Source organism: Gymnogyps californianus, chromosome 3, assembly GCF_018139145.2.
Source record: "Gymnogyps californianus isolate 813 chromosome 3, ASM1813914v2, whole genome shotgun sequence".
NCBI lineage: Eukaryota > Metazoa > Chordata > Aves > Accipitriformes > Cathartidae > Gymnogyps > Gymnogyps californianus.
In genome coordinates, this window is record NC_059473.1 from 72,479,478 (window position 1) to 72,497,039 (window position 17,562).

The window sequence follows — 17,562 nt, forward strand, 5'->3', positions numbered from 1 at the left end:
GAGGAGAGCTGGAGGGGGCACAGTTAAGAGCATTCAGAGGATAAGTTGTAAAGCTGAGAAGAGACAAACCAGAAGAATGACGAAGTTCTAGATCTCAGGGGAGCATGCAATTGCCAAAGAGACTTGCTGGATGATGTCAAGGTGATTGCCATTTAAGTGGGGAGAGAAAGTGCAGGATCAGAGATGTGTTCACAAAGATCTTCCCAAGGGCTGGGCAGGAGCCATCCTGAAGCTTCAGCAACATCTGGCAGCTGGGCAGAAGGCAAGGGGATTAGCTACTGCCCAGCCAGCATTTGCAGAACGCATCTCCAGAAAAGGTCAAAATTTGCAGCTGTCTGTTATCAAACAGCTTTCTGTAGAAGTTGTTCCATGTGTACAGATGCCTGAAGGCATCGTCAGGGGATGGAGATGGGAGGGTGGCATCCAAACCAAGGAAGCCCATTTAAAGAGAAACATCAGTTGACAGCTCAAGAGAGGAATATGTTTCAAGAATAATCTGTCTGTGCATATTTGCAGCAGTTCTCTTTTCTGCTTAAATGCAAAATCTATTAGTTTGCTCCTATTTTTAAATACAATACATAGAATACCACACATTCTTTGGAGAAACAGGTATAAATGTGGAAACCTCAGTAAGAGCAATTCAGCACTTATAGTGTTAGTTTTAAATATGACAGCATGTTTAAATTTTAAGACCTATGCCATATAAAACTGGGAAAAGGACAAATGTATTTCAAATACTTACTCCCTTTATCATTTTCATTTGTGTCCTTTAAGTGCTTTTAAAAGTGTAGGACTTCATATCCCAAGTACATTCCAAGCAGAGATGTAAATATACAGAAAAAAATGGATATTAAATCATGGCAGGTTAAATCATTAAATCATCCCAGTGGCAAGACCCAGAAACAAGACTCGGCTCCGCCATCACTCAGAATTAGCACTGATCACTTGCCTCAGTAAGAAGAAAGTATGGAGGCCAAATGGGCATGGTACAAGTGTCACCCACGAGATACATGGAGCAACAGTGTATATACAGCTCTGCTGTATACAAGCTCTTATATATAGCTCTGCAAACATAATAGAAGTATTCAGATCTAGTTATAAGTACCATGTTTCTCCATGTGACAAGTCCAAGTCTTAGACTTTATAAGAAACAAAGAAAATATTCTTTCTTTTGAAGCACTACTGGATAGCATAAGTATCCGCAGTATGCAAATGAGCATCACCTGCTACATCCTCAGCAGGCTGAAAATTATTTTTGCTTGTATCTAGGTAGTATAATACCAATAGTTGTATGTTAAATTGCTAAAGTGAAAATCACCTTTGCATATGCAAAGACCAGGTAACTGATTGCGTTCAGGTCACCAACTGTAAGTAAGTGAAAGGCCCCTACAGAAAGATTTGTTCTGTGGGGCTGTGGATAAATACCATTGCCTCAGAAGTATAGCAGCTCCCATGGAAGACGTACTTTCATCCCCAGCAGGTGCTATTGCAATCTGGGGACAGTTCTACGTAGACATCTTCCATTTGGGGATTACTCCTTCTGTACTCTTCAATGGATGGTGTGACCATCTGGTTCATTTGCTGTGCACCACACCTTTCATTTCATGGAAATCAGAATTTCCAAGCATTTTAGCTGTGTTATTTTTTCAAAATGCATTAGTGACAATTACAGATTGAAACAGTTCTTGGTTAGTGCTTACAAACTTCTGTTCAGTGTGCTCTCGTATGTCCTGCTTCACTTTTTTTCCTTTATTCTCTTTATCAAATCTGTGTATCAAAATGGACCCCTTAGGCTCTGCTATTAAAGACTCTGGCACATCACTAGGCCTAGGGAGGGGAAGAGCCCAGAGCTTTACTGCTTTATGAACCCACAGTTATAGAGCCAAAATCACACGAGAGGCCCACAGAGCCCCAACAGTTTTTCTCCCTTTATTTCTCTCCCCTCATCTTTTCTCCTTCCTGCAGAATGAGCAGTGAAAGAAGTGACACCTTTATTTTCTAGCTCTGTTGCAAGCCAAGTATGAGGCAAGCAGGAGAGGAAACATTGAACATCATAAGATCTGGGAGTTGCTTTTGTCCAGAAATGTTGATATAACAAGACTGAATTATTTTATAAGTCTTAAAATTCTTCCAAACAAAATATTTTGAAATAACCAACAGAAAGTGCCTGGCACTTCTCATTAGACTAAAGTGTCAGAAGCAAACTCCAGGCGCTCCTCTTACAGCGCCTCAAATACACTTACCAATTGCCATTCAGTTTGTGCAAAGAACAGTCAGAAGACAGCCAGTATCAACACTGTGAGATACAGAAAAACAAACTAGGGTGGGTTATTTTCCCTCTGCTCAGACATACTGACCATCTCTCATGTTCACAGAGATGACATCTCCCCAGAATACAAACATCGAACACAGCAACAATGTTCCCTTGTACATTGATACACGTTTTTAAATGTCAGTTTGGGATGGGGGCCATTGGTAGGAAAAAACCCTAAAAAGCAAGGCAACAAGAATACCTTGTCTGACAAGAAGGATAAAGTCCCTTTCTGCACTATTGTTCTTGTTTGAGGAATTTTTCTTCTATCTTGAATATCTGGGAAGGGTTGTTCGTTGGATTTGGCAGTGTTTTGTTTTAGGTACGCACACATCCAACATAAGCACCACAAGATACAGCTTCTAAGGAGGAGCCACCTACAAACGCAGCTCCTTTCTATTTCCACCGTGATTTCAGAGGGAGGTATGGGAGGTATGGAAATGTGAGCCCCCAGGCAAAGCGCTGCTGCGTGGGAAGGCAGGCAACACCAGAGTGCCATTAAAAGTCGATGGGAACAGCTAAGAGTAGAAGACCCTACTTTCTAGTGTTCGTGGAAGTCAACAGAAATGTCATTGTAGTGTGGAAGAGACCTGTTGCTTTATAAAATCAAGAGAAGTCAGAGATGGCTGCCTGCAGCAAAGTGCACATGCTCCTCTGGCAGGGGTGAGGGCAGAGCAGATTTCCCCCGCATCCACTGCTGATTGAGGGGAGAGGTAGAGCCTCAGATTTTGCAGCATTTGGGTAGCAGGCGGGGGGATGAACCCCTCTCCCACCTCTCTCCAGCCTCCTAAATATCCCCCCAGGCCATGGCCCCTCTGCCCCCAGCCTTTCTTTCCTTCACAGTTCTTGTTCCTTCTCTAACCCTTTTCCCAAGAGACTCCCTCTCTTCTCTGTGCCCATAATCACCACTTTCCTCTCTTCCCCACTGCCACGTCTTTACCTTTCACAACTGTGAGCCTTCTCCTTCACCATCACAGGGGGCTGCAGGAGTCTGGACCTGGCCTTGCAGACACCTTCTTGCCTGGAATGCTTACTGTGTGAGCGAGGTGCAGGACGGAATTTCATGTGACTGAAAGTCTCTTGGGTTGCCAAAGCCTTTTTTTTTGGCCTTTTTGTATCTGCATTTTGCTCATCAAATACTGATGTTGAAGAGGTCTCCTGGTGCCATGTGTGGGCAAAAAGCATGGCAAACTCATGAGGAAAATGCACAAGTAAAAATGGGGGTGCTATGGTATTTTTTTAATGAACATGTAGCCTATCCCTAATATTTCGTGATGCACACTCAGAGCAAAGTCCATCAGTATTCCCTTGTCATAATAAAATACCTGTGCTATAGCTGGCAGCGATGTTTCCCCTTCCACAGTAGTGGAGACAAGCCATTGCTAGTGCAGCTGCTGCAACTTTCTTTAGCTCAGCAGCTTAGAACAATAATTCCAGTTAAAGTAAACCTGTGGAAGGTGCCAGACCGCTGGCTCTGCTAAGCACAGCCCTATATCTAGCCACAAAATTTGAACTCAAGTAGCTGTAGCAACACAAGCTTTCTCATGCGGTCTTGAGCGTACATCCTTCCCTCCCACACCCAGAGGAAATAAAAAGAGCTCGGCTGGGTCTGTCTCTCTCATCCTCTCTCATGAATTGAGGTCTGCGGTAGAAGTGAAGATTTAGGTTCAGGGGCTGAGTATTCACAGTCCTGCTCCCAGCCTGTGATGACAAATGCCAGCTCAGCCACAGTTCATGTTTGCACCAAACGTAGCTCAAAGGAGTCATTTGTACAAGGAGAAAGAGAAGCTGTGAGCTATCATCACAGTTATACCTTGGATAAACCCTGCCCTTCCCCCCCCCCCCCTTTTCTTTTTTTTTTTAATGGAATTAAGCCTTTCCTTGGTGCAACCAGCTGTAGAGAGGCTAGAGAGGAAAACACGAGCTGCAGGAGAGAAGACTTGGGAAGAGGTAGCCAGTCTCTATGTATGTGAATGGATTGTCAATGCCATTTCTGTAAATAATTCAAGTAATTACAAGCTGGAGAGGCATTTTGCTTTTTATGTTTGTCTTTTCCATCAGGAAGGAATGACGTGGGTTATCGTCACTCGCTCAGACCAAATGTCACTTCACAGCCTGAAATAACATGACTTCTTTTGTTACTGACTTGTTAGAGCCAAGGACTTCAAGAATACCTGTAGCTCATCCTCCACCAGCCACCCCTCTTAATTTCAAAGTCAGAGACAGCTTTAACAAGCAAGTTTTCACCTTCACTGTAAGTCAAATGGCAGGCAAAAGCACGCTGTTTTTTCGAATCTCTTACGACTGTGGTTGCATACCATATTGGTGTAACATTGGCTGAATATCATATAGTAGAATTGGGGGGGGGGGGCATTTTAAATTTTTAAAAAATTTTTTTTAATATGTCCAGTTGCAATGGAGCAGGGCTGGAATCTGACATTCATACAGATACTGAAAAAAGCTCCTGTTCAAATATTCTGTGACCAGTTGCCCCCATGTTGAGGCCAGAAGCCCATTTGGCTGGACCACACAAGCAACAAAGCAGCAAGATGTTTTTCTGAGAGGTCAGCGAGCAGGCAGAGGACCCACACTACGGGGGCAGACTGGGAGGGAGAGGCAGGACAGCTAAGGGTCTTGAAGATGTGAATGAATTCATTTAGGTCAGGGATTCAGAAGGCAGTGTGACTAACTTAGAGCAAAAGGGCAGAGAAGATGAGCTTAGTAGTTGTCTTGGCCACGTGGAGATTGGTGGATGGTGAACTGGGAAAAAAGATTGTGAGACAAACTGGGTAACAGAGCACAGGTACTAGGGAGCTAGGTGCTACCCTCTTCTTTTCTTTCAATACATACCTGTTTCACTTTAAAACCCTGTTTCCTTTTGTTGTATGTTGTATTAAAGCTCAAGACTAAAACAAAGACTAAAATTTTGGGGTTTTCAAATACTTTGCTGGCCGGCGTGGCCCACTTGCACTGTAGCAGTACGCCCTGCTACAGGAGGCGGTGTGCTCCAAGGATGCAATGTCAAAGCAGGTCCTGCAGCGCTAATGTTCCTCATCAACTTGGTTATTAAATGATCTGCTGAATGGAGGCTGAAGCATGGAAGATCTGAACTGCAACAGTTTTAAATGAATAAAGTTGTCATCCTGTTTTGTGGGTACTCTTTTCTCTTTAATTAAAGTGTAGGCTCACAGAGGAAGTATGGGGACATAAAGACTTATGAAATCCACTCCAATGGCTGCATACATGTGTGACCTATTTAGCATCTGCAAATCTGTTTAATGCCAAGAACTACATTAGATAATTCAAGCCAAAGCTCACAGGGAGTCACATAATGAGACTCTTCAGATTGTTGTTGTGATTAGTCCACTCCCTTCCCCCTTCTCACTTAGGAAGTTCATTTAGGCAAGTAGTCGTTTTAAGAATATGCAAACACTGATTGCTAGTTTGCTATGGATCTGGCAAAAAGCCAGGCTTCTCTGATGCTGGCTACTATAGGCAGTGTGAAGTTAAATATGCACGACCTCACGTAACGTTGATCTGTGGGCTCGCAGGCGTTCTGCACCTGTAAAAATCCAAGCCTACCAACTATCAGAGTCACTATTGTGTATGCAAAGTGTCTCTAGTGTTGTAGTCGAATCACTTAGCATTTCAGTGCTCAATGATCATGTAAAGTCAGCACATGTTCATTATCTATCTCTGCTTTGGTAAGGTTTTGAATAAAAAAAGACCTTTATTTATCCATGGTAAATCCAATTCTTTGCACTTGACAAGCATGTACGTATTTCACGTGGGAAGGAGGGGAAGATTTTATACTGACAACTTTGCAGTTATGTTAAAATTAGATGAGTCCACTGCTATCAAGATGTCGGGAATAAAATGCAATAGTTAGTATAAATAATGTATTTGGCAGTAAGGAATTAATAATGCATTATTAAGATCAGGGTAGCACTAGGCAATTGCCTGAAGACGTTGTACATAATAAGGAGTCACAAAAAAGTCAACTATAGCTCAAGGTTATAAATCAGAATCTAAGTAAGTAGAATAAAATTTATAAATCCAATAAAATCAGCTTCACCTAGTCTCAATTTACAAAAATTAGTATAGTATATAGGATTGACAATATCTGTATTCTTAAAGAGATTCTGCAACATTAGACTATCCATAAAGGGGCAAATTCTGACCTTATGAATACTAGAGGAACTCAGTGCATCATTTTCAATTAAAAATGGAACTTCTAGGATAAGAAAAAAAGTGCCCCCAGATAATAGCAAATGTATGCTTTTACAACAGAAAGGACTGCACAGAGTGCCGACTTTTCATTTCGAGCCTCAAGATTTACTTTGAGCCAAGTTTTTTTTCCTCCGCCTGGTTGCTGTACAATACCAGTGGTAGCAGGGGCTCCTCCTTGCTGAGGGAAATGCCGGTGAGAGGCAGCGCAGCGGTTCCTCCCTGCACCCAGCGGAGCGACCTCATGGGTCCACGGGGTACCCGTGGTGTTTTCCAAGGCTGTGGAGGCTGCTCCGTGCCACCCAGCCAGCGATGTGGCCTGAAGAAACCCTGTGGGCCTTCTGCTGAAACTGAAATACCAACTGCAATGCAAGTTACAATGTCTGAGGGTTACAACTGGCTTTTTGTGGTCAATTTGTGGGTTTTTGTCTCCTGTTGGTGGCTCACAGCCAGTCTGCGACTAATCACCGATTAGTGACCCCAGCCCTATGGAATGAGCATCCTCCATATAGCAGAAATTTGTGTTAGTAAGAACCGGTCTATGGCTGCACAAGCAGAGGTGTTCCCTTTTGCAAAGGTTTGGCATATTTTTTGTCTTAAATTGTGGAGCAGACTTAACAAAACATCTTTTATAACTGTAAAAAGCAATGCTTCCTTATTTGTATGCCATAGCATATTGCTCTTAAGCATTCAGCTTTGGATTTGTAATATTTTTGAGAACTAGTTCTAAATAAACAAAAACAAAGGGAGACTGGTAGGTTTAAGCTGATTGAGTGTTCTTCAGTGTTGAAACATGTTTAAGCACAGAAAGATCCATTAATGCCTATTTATGATCTAGTTTTAGAGTAATTCCAAGCAATTACTATTCATATGACTCAAGTACCCAGGCTGAATTCTAGCCAGGCAATAAAAGGAGATTTTTGTAATGCCAGAGAGACTCTTGAGCAGATCTGGAGGAAAATACAAATCAACTGTTAGCATGGTACAGCCATGCACACTAACTCAGTTTCTGGAGCTCTTGATAACTTAGGAAACATTCACACTGGAAAATCAGACATAAACCAGCACATTGGTGCAGCACTGCTGGCTTTGTAATGTCTGGGGCTCCATGCAGTTACAGTGCAGGGAGAGGCTGGAAATGAGCTCATCAGTCTCCATTCCCTTTTTTACTCTCAGCAATGAAGTATGTGAGAAACACTGATGTGAAGTTTCCTGCGGAGACATCAGGCGAAAAGAGATGAACAGATGCATATGCTGGCACTCTCAGAGGTGAATACATGTTCACAAAATCCCTTGCTCTCACACACTCAGGATCTTCCTTTCCTTTCTTCCCATGTGGACTTTAAACGAGCCAAAGTCTTGTTTTCTTTCTTTCTTTCTTTGCCCAATTCTGCTCCTCCTGACACTCCCTTCCCCCCGATGTCTAATTTTTGTCTCCATCCTTTCTTGTCCTGTTTCAGGACTCTGCTGGGAATAGTGCTGCAGCGCAGGGCCGAGCAGCCGGGAGGGAGGGCTGGGCAAGGCAGCTGCAGACACTCAGTAACCTCTGCCAGATAAGCCCTTCAACATCATACACGTGCGTTGCCCCAGATTAATTCTAGATTGATTAATCATTTCTGGAAGCCAGTGGCGGAGTGCTTTTGTGTCCAAATGAGGGCAACGAATATCAAGATACCTGAGCTAGCCACAGGGGAATGGCAGGTTAAGACAGAAGGTGCACAGGAGACCCCTTATCCTTCTGGGGCAGCACCTGGGGGCCAGGCAAGATACCCGAGGGTGCCTAATGGCACCTATGCTTAGACACCTTGGAAGGAGTTGTAGGTTAACCACCTCACAAGGGGAAGAAGTCCTCAGCACAGCGAAAAATTATGCCCTGCAGTCAAGATTTACACTTCAGAAAAATCGTTTTATGCTAAGAAAGCAGAAAGGAAACAGGCAAGGAAACTAATAACCCTGCTTTCATAAAGCATTTATTTTTTTTATTTGAAAACATTATACAGGCATTACATTGCCACAGCCAGTCCATATAGGTGCATGCAAATATCAAAATGGAGAAAGGTTTGTTCAGCTTTTCAATGCAGGATTTGGGGTTGGGATTTTGTTTGCTTGGTTTTGGTTTTGGTTCGTATTTCCATCTGCGGTGTCAAGATTAGTGTGCTTTATTATGGCATTTAACAATAAAATCCTACCCATGGGGTAAAATTTATAATTCTAGCTAGCTCAAGAATACTAAATGGTTTTAAAAAAAAGGAAAGAAAACAATACTACACGCTTGTCAAAATGTTAATAGCACAAGTTAGCAATCTCTACACTATACATTGAAACTTCTTCTTATGACACAGTGGTGCAAAATTTTCAATTGCTTGGTCTATCGTTGTGTGTTTTGAAACTTTATAGCTGGAACAAAGACAAGGTCTGTCTCCCAGTGAAGGTTTTCATCCAGTAGCAGAAAATTACATCAGTCTTGCTAAGGGCTGCTCAGGGCCAGCAGTATAACAGAGTTTGTTTGTTCAGGCAAGGAGCTATACAGAGCTAGAGACGTCCTACGCAACACGGAGAGTAGCTGCCGGTTAGATAGCTGAACCTTTGCTGGTGCGTACCGAGGTCTCGAACTGCAGAAAACAAGCAGGTAGAAGTAATGTTTTCCTTTACTAGACCTCAGTTTTTCAGTCAACACAGTTACTTGTAAAGCTATACTACTGTTTTCCTTCGAGGTCCATCCAGCACTAGCACACTGGTGCTAATCCAAGTATCCACCTCGTTTAACGGGAGACACAGACAGTGAAGCAGCCCCACTTTGCACATCAAACTCCTCCTGTGCAAGTAACACAGGGGATGGTGGCTGGGTGCAGACTGCACACCGAAACATTCATAACTTACTTCCGTACAACAGAGCCTTTTAAAATAGCCTGTAAAAATTGCTTCAGATGGCACCTCTCAGCCACTTGTGGATCGCCAACCCTTGTAAGTAGAAACTCCCAGCCCAGTGACCTGGCCCGGAGATGCCTCCTGCCCAGCTGTTTCTGAGAAGACTCTAACAAACATCTACAAGTTAGTGTCAGAAAAATGAGGAGGGGGAGGCGGCAGGACTACAAACATTTGGCTTAAAAATAAATACTAACAATGAAATTAACCAAAACAATTATGCAAAAGGAAGGAATTGTAAACATGAAACAAACAAACACACACACACGCAATCCTCAAGGTTCTCAGACCAACACGGGGACTAACGTTCAGAGAAAGGTATTTAATTGGTATAAAAGGTAGCAAAAAAGACTGAGATGACAGGCGCCCGCCAGTGTGCCTCTGGGTACCTGAAGGAGCCGTGGTGGTTGTAACCAGAGCCCCTGCTCCTGGCGAATGTACGAAACCCACCTCAAGTTGAAGCTCTCCCAGGGCTTGACCCAAGGATGCTTGCTGGCCCCTGTGCATGAGGGCTTCACCCAACCATGTGCTTCCCACCTGGACTTCCACCCCACAGACCTTACCCTGAAGTATCAGGTAATCTTTCTTGTGTGGTTTTTAATTTTGTTTTCTTTGAATCCTGTAGGATTTAGACTTTCCTTAATATCCCCAGAATACGGACTCTGCTTCTCTATGGGAATTTTTTTTTTTTTTTTAAAATCCTCAATAGTTTAAGAAAAAAAGCTTGGAAACATGAATGCTAAACAGATTAAACAAACAGGAGGCAGGGAAAAAAATCATACATTTGTTACGAGTTTAAAACCAAGCCATCTTAACCAAAGCTTTTGGGCTGGTTTTTGGCATGGTTTGGCAATACTGCAGTCCCTTCCCTCAGCTGCAGCAGGATCGTGGCAGACAGCCTAAACATGGTGGGACAGAAATCGCCTCTTCTCCTCCTCCACGGCAAGAATAAGGTACAACATACTTCTGCTGTTCAATAGCATTTTGCCATTTGCCACTTCATATATATTATGCATACATACTTCTCCCAGTTTGCTTCAGGGAAGTCCCTTCTATATTAAAGCAGAACAGGACTATAAAAGATGAATGTTACCTCAGCAGAAATTCATCCTGCTTGGTTGAACTGTGTGGCCTTTCTAATCTCCAGAGTACAGATTGATTTTTTTTTTTCTTTTCTAAATAGAAATAGGTAAGTTGTATTTTTCAAACATGAAGCCCTACATTTTCGCTTGAGACAGACTTCTTCAGCAGAATAACATTCAAACAAAATTCATCTTCTATGCCCACAAGCAAAATATTCATCAACCCTGCTGTAAACTCCATTTTCAAATACAATGAATGTATACATACTTTTACAGCACTATTGTGCACTTCTTAAACTCCTTCCTTCTGAAGATCCTGAAGCATTTTAAAATAACTTGGTCCCATAGCACCCCTGTGAGGTAGGTAAAATATCATTATTCCCATATATACAGATTGGGAAACTCAGCCACACAGAAGGTAAGTCATGCCCAAGGATCACGCAGAGATGTGGCAGATCTGTGAAAAAAACCAAGCTCTCCTGGATCCCTCTCCTATCTGTTAGACATAAGATCATCTCTCCTTCCTTAATTTTAAATTAAAAATAGATGATGGATGTTGAAATAATGATTTCCTTTTATTGGGCTCTCAGAAGAGCAAACATACAGGCAGAGATGGATTTTTCATGGTGGTGACTAGGATTTCCCCCATTCTGATAAGGCTCCTGGAGCAGAATTACAGTTGTGGAGCACACCCTTACTATTTTCACATGTCCCCAGGAATGTAGGAAAACTGCTGAATTGTTCTGCTAGTTTTGTAGTTAATGAAAAATAATTGGCTGTACCCTGCCGGTATGAATGCCTTTGCGCTACTGCAGCAACACCAGCAGATGGTCCAGTCTTTCTGCTCATGAATTCCTCACTTAATCTTCCTGATTTTTACAATTTGTGGGTTTGGGGGAAAAACTGACACATTTCTAAATAGCTATTGTTAGAATAATGAACCACAGCAGACTAAGCAAACTGGAACAGCAGAAGGCGCCCTCGACGCACTGAGTATCTAAAATAAGTGCCCGGATCCACATGATATGTCATCTTACCATGGAGAGGTACAATACATAGGAAACTAGAAAATGCATTTTTCTTTTTACAGGTTAAAATTTAAAAAGTAAGAAATCTGTGTTAAGTCACGACTACAGAGGAACGAACTCCCTGTCACCTGATGCAGAACCTCAGCCGCTAGGAAATCTGCCATGGATCATAGAGAGGTCAATGCTTGAGTACTTCACTTCTGCAAATATAGAAAGGCTAAAATGCTTGCCTTATACCTATTCCTAGAATAGAGACGGATATTGTAAGTTGTCCCTTCTCTGGATTCATGGAACAGATTACCTAGAAAGGGCAACTAGATGGATAGCACAGATGAATTAATTGTCTTTCCCTCACAAAATCCAAGGTGCTAGCAAAAATGTGTCAGGGTGTTGCTACCATGAGTAACCCATCTATTTTGTGCAAACAAACAAATCTTAGAGAGAAATTAACAGTGACTGCACAAGTGTATTTGCTGTAAAAAGGTGGCTTTTCCACAACTGGTGTGGCTTAGGCATAATATCACTCAGTGGGTGCAAAAACACCCGTCTATGAATTTTTTTTGTAATTTCAGTGTATATATTGAATATCTTTCACAGGTAGTTAGACATTAACTGATTCATGGACAGCAGTTTGTATTGCAAACATGCTGCTCGTATCGTAAACAAGGGACCGGCATCTCCTTGCAATGAACACCCTGGAACAATTAATTTGTATTTTTATGAGCTTTCCTTATTTGCTACCTTCCAGCTCACCGGTGTAACTGCACCTGGTAAATACCTTTCTCTATGTACAATACAGAGATAATGGATATACGAGCTCCACTGAATCATCAGTAGGTGATCAACAGCCCTGGGTTTAAGCGACTCTAACGTGAGGCTCCTCTTCTGTCTCCTGCCCCAGGCTGGTGTATGTTACCGAAGGCTCCAGCTGGCCAGTGGCTGGCAGGTCTACAACAGGTCCTGAAGGGTTTCGAAACTGCTTGTACACGCGAGGATCCTGGGCTACATAGGTGGACGTGGAGGAGTAGAGCACCAGCCCAACAAGGATAGTGAAGAATGACAACAAGTAAAGTCCTGAAAACTAAGCAGAAATAAGAGTAGAGTCATTAGACACAGCATCGGTTATCCTGAGCTCATGCAGGCCCATAGACAGGGGTAGGCACAGATCCTTGTTTTGGCACGCACCGCACAGAACAAACCTCCTATCACTGGGATGTTGACTTTTTATGGGAGTGTCTCTTTGAAAGTTGATTTGCTCCCATCAACTCCCCTGTCTTCCATAACCAACAGCTAACCAGTGCCTTCCCATGGCCCAGGCATGTTAAGTATTGATCAGGTGGGACTTGGGAAAGCTGGGTTCTGGCCACAGATCCAAAGCTGATTTTGTCGTGCTTTTAGGCAAGCCAACTACTTCTCTGAGTCCAAGTTTCTCTAGCTCTGGCGTGGGGTACTATCATCTACAGTTGTCTGACAGGTAGTGGACAAATCTGAAGTTAATTACAGCTAAGCCACACGTCTGCGAAGTATAACATGCTGTTGGTAATATAAAAATATCATTAAATGAACATGTAAATAAGCATTTAAAACATATATACTTTAAAAAATACATATATTTTAATAAAGGCACTTCAAAAGCCCACCTGCAGCTTCTCTTGCCTGTAAACAGAAAGCAGATGGTAGAAGATTTAATGTGACTTTGGACAGGATGAACTTCAGCTGTGAAACATGCTCTGGGTTGACCTCAAGAGGTTTGAAAGTACTTATGGAGGGCAGTTAACTGAAAGCTCAAGTACACATATTTTGGCACACAGCTCCACTAGATCAGAGGTCAGCCTGAATTTTCTGACATAGCCAGACTCAGTGTGCCCGGCCTAAAAATACAACACAAATAACCTTTTTGGCAATACGTTAGTCCTTGCAGATAAAGGTAAAGGCAAAGGCAGGGTTTCAAAAGCACAGATCGTTGGATATTAGCTTTAGATACTGGGTTCCTCCTATGTGGGACACAAAAACGGCTTTAAGCCCATGTGACTTGTCTCCCGATCCTAGACTACAAGTTATTTCTTCTTGCATGCTGTGTGTGAGAAGCCATGAAGGACAAATTGCATAGCCAACTTGTTGGTGGGGATATAGAACTGATTTGTATTCAGTGGGACTTTAAAAAGTGCCTGTGTTCTGCAACTGTCAGGGATCCGCACTTGAACACCAACAACTAGCTGCAACTTGTTATTAGCTGCTTCATGAGGCACTTCACTATTTTCCATAAACGTGCCTGCAAGTCTGTTTTTTATCCTAACTGACCATGCTTTGATGGATGCCCAATCTGTTTCCTCTGGATCACTTTAGCATGGCACAAAATGGGTAGACTGGACTATATTATCTTGGAAGCTTTTTAGCAATTCTGCTTTTTACAGTTAAAGATATAATCATTGTGGAGAAAGCAAATTTTACTTAAGCTAACTTTGTAGCGATGTTAATTTGTTGCCTTTTAATAAACCTACAAAACCTGCATCCAACTTCCCGCCTGAGGAAGCATTTAGCTTTTTTACAGAATCTGCAGTATCTTTGAAAGCTCTGGACATATGACCCATGGTGATATATCTGTATGTGTTTTTGTTTCCCACAGCTAGTGTGCACATCTTAGAGGGAAAGGACCATAATGGGGAAAGTTTAAAGTGTGTCAGAAGGATTACAGGGTAGGAAGAGTTCTGCTTTTCATCAGCTGTTAATTGCTTTTCTCCAGGAATGTCACCAGGTCTTCACGTGTCATCTGGCAGTATGATTTGATGTAATCATCCAGCTGTCCCACCAGCCACAAAGACAGTGTCGAGCCTCACCCTGCATCTGCTGAAGGATTCCTCCCAAGTGACACAGCTCTGAAAGGACTGTTTAGGCTTAGATCTCCCCCATGTGGCAATCAAACCCAAGTCAATCATTTCAAAGCATTTTCCAATTGATTTTTTTTCCCCATTTTCAGTTCAATTTTGCTCTCAGCACTTTCCCCCCCACTTCCTCTCTGCATGTGAACTTGGGTACCACTTGGCAGCAGTGGACTTGACTAAGCTGAAACAAAACTCAGGAGCCAAATGCAGCTAGTTTCCCAAGCCAGGAACTAGTTCCCTAGTTTCCCACTATCCCTCCTTCCCACCTTATGCCTGAATTTCTCACCCTAGACAGCCAGCTGGCTTGCTCCACCGTATAACCAGAGTGCCAGCCAGATTTGTGATTGCCTTGTGTCCTGCTGTGAGGAATCTGTGGGGCTTCCAGCAGCTAAATGTGCCCTTTTTCTTGCTCTAGGAGCTGCCCAGCCAAAACCAATTCACTTTCGTTTTAGTTTGTGGCTCCAGCTCTACCATATCCCCCTCCTCCTGGCCCTACCTCTCATTCCTCTCCAGGGGCTTCCTGCCAGTGGGCTCTTTCGCTCGATAATATTCTCTCCATGGCAGTGTGTCCCCCAGGTGGCAGCTCTCCAGCCTGGGAGAAAGGGTTTGGATGAAGCTGGGGGAAATCTAAAGACAGGCCTATGAATCATTTGTCTTTGGTATCTATGCACAGCTAGTGCAAAGAGACCTGGATCCTGACAGCCCTATCACAATTCCATCTTTACTTTCCTTAGAAACAAGTTAAGGTTCAGGCTGAATTGTCTTCTGCAGCAGCTCTCTGCAGCACTGAAGTAGAAGGGTTGTTAGTAAGGTTAATATAGGAATATATATTGTAGGTACATGAGAAATCTCTGGCTTTTGTCAATACTCTGTCAGATTGACCCAAAGCCCCTTGAAATCAATGGGTATTTTCCTCCTATTAAAACGGCAGTGAATCCAGCAGTGTGATGGGAGGATGCAGACTTAGTTCATCAAATACAAAATTTGTTGTTCACTGTACTGTGTTCCTCAGACTCTAGCTGAAATCTTTGTATTTTATTGAAGATAGGTATTTCCAGGCGCACTCTACAGTTATGTCTACATGCAGGTTTTGGAGGTTTTTTTATCTCAACCTGCAAACCTCATCTGCTGAGATTCACTACTAATAGACAGCAAAAGAGACACATTCAAAACCAGCAGAAAGAGCTATTCGTAAGAAATGAAGTGAGAGAAGATCATTTTTCATTGCTACCCTCTACCAAACTGCAGTACCAAACTGCAGGCTCTCAGGAAGTGTGTAATTCCCCTCTTTGGCTAAGAAGCTACTTGAGAATGATATTGTGCTTCATTTTTCTGACTTAACTCTCACTTTCTACAGAAATATATTTCCTCTAAGAAAAACTATTTTAAAAATATCCAGATTTGTACGTCTCTCCAAATCCCACTTCCCTCCATGCTAAACAGGATAACTGTAAGCTGTTCAAAGAGTAAGACGGTCAGAAATTGTTTAGCTCAGATTAGCTAACGGGTGTCACACATCCTTGAGTAAGCAACCAAAAAAATAACTCATGTTTCTATATAATTAAATAATTTTACTACAGATTTTGTATCTACACATATAGGTACATATGTATATAAGCTTGCTTATCATGTAGTTTATTGAGAGACCAGAGCACTTTGTGATTAAATCAATGATCTAACACTCTCGAGTCCTGGGATTGATTTTCAGCCTATGAATTTCTTTTGTGAATCAAAATGATTTTAGATGACTCTCAGTTTCTTACGCATTTAAAAGAGACAGAAACACTTGGTTACTGAATAAAGATGGGTTTACACAATAAAAAAGGGAAATAGGGATATCATCCTCTGAGGAGAAGGCAGAGACCTCCTTTGCAGAGAAAAACTAAAAGTGTCTTAGTTACAATAACATTTCTGATTTCATCACTGACATGAAAGGCATCTGCCAAAACTTACTGAGTGGTCAAATCAAATAGTTACATCAGTCCTACAGATCTCACCACGGCTGCTCCGCTCTAACATCTAGGTGTCTATAAAAGCTTTCCCAACCGAAAGTATCCAATATGGAACACACAATGATATTTACAAACATTAAAAAATAAGGAAAATGTAAAAAACATGTCTTCTCTAGTCATTATTTAGTACCTGTGGTGAAAATAGCTTACACTAAACTACCATTAATTTTCAGCGTATAAAAAGCACATTTTAGGTGCCTGTCAATTTGAAGATAAAACATACAAAGCAAAACCTAGACAAATGTAACAAGATAACATGTGTAACAAGATTTGCTCAGTCTATCAAAAACTGCACTGATTCTGGGTGAGTGGATATTTCTGGTATTTATCTGAGAGACGTTCCTTAGGGACCCAGTACTTGAATGCATTTGCCCAGCCAGGCTTAGCAGAAGAGCTAATGGCATCTAATGGCTTAGCTGCAGGAGCGGGGGTCTCGCTCCTCGCTCCGATATGTGCTACTGCAGAACCCTGCCAGAAAACCACTGCAGCAGTAAGGTCTAGCTGACCACAGAAAATATATGGTGAAATCAGTCTGACTTTCTGTTATCCACACACAAAGTCTTTTACATTAAAAAAGAAGAGAACCCAAACATATCTGCAGTGTTTTGTTGTTGTTTTTTTTTAAATAAAATACCTTACAACAGTATTACATATGATTGTGGATGAAGTTTACAAAACTCATTTGAAATTTAGTTTATATACAGTATTTTTGTTCCACGTGAATCAAAACTACGCATTTTGGGAGTAAGTCAAGCATCACAAGATTTCTAAAATAAAGATGATGAACATAAAGGCATCTGAAAACTTAAGATTTTTAAAAATCCAGAATGGACTATTAAACCTTTCAAAATTTACTCGCCACTAGTTCTTATCCTCTACTTCTTATTATCTCTCCACGCAAAACTTGTCTTTCATATATCCTTAAACCATTATGGCTAAAACACTTCTACTGTTTCCACTTCAGATTCTTATGCTTTAAAGTAATCCACTTGAAAAGGCAGGTGCAAAAGAAACTTCTTGATGGGGAGCAAAGAGTGCATCTGATTTCATCATCTTGAATAGTGATAAGACAGTAACAGTAGAAGAAAAAAAGAG

At 41.9% G+C, this 17,562-nt stretch overlaps 1 protein-coding gene across 1 annotated transcript in view; it reads right to left on the minus strand.

The window, feature by feature from the left end:
- Positions 1-8,508: 8,508 nt before the first annotated feature.
- Positions 8,509-17,562, minus strand: part of SLC35F1 (solute carrier family 35 member F1) — a 255,510-nt gene continuing 246,456 nt past the window's right edge. Inside the window, exon 8 of the mRNA XM_050894071.1 lies at positions 8,509-12,654. Coding sequence (XP_050750028.1) covers positions 12,430-12,654 — 225 coding nt within the window. The 3' untranslated portion in view covers positions 8,509-12,429. The remainder of the gene's footprint in view (positions 12,655-17,562) is intronic.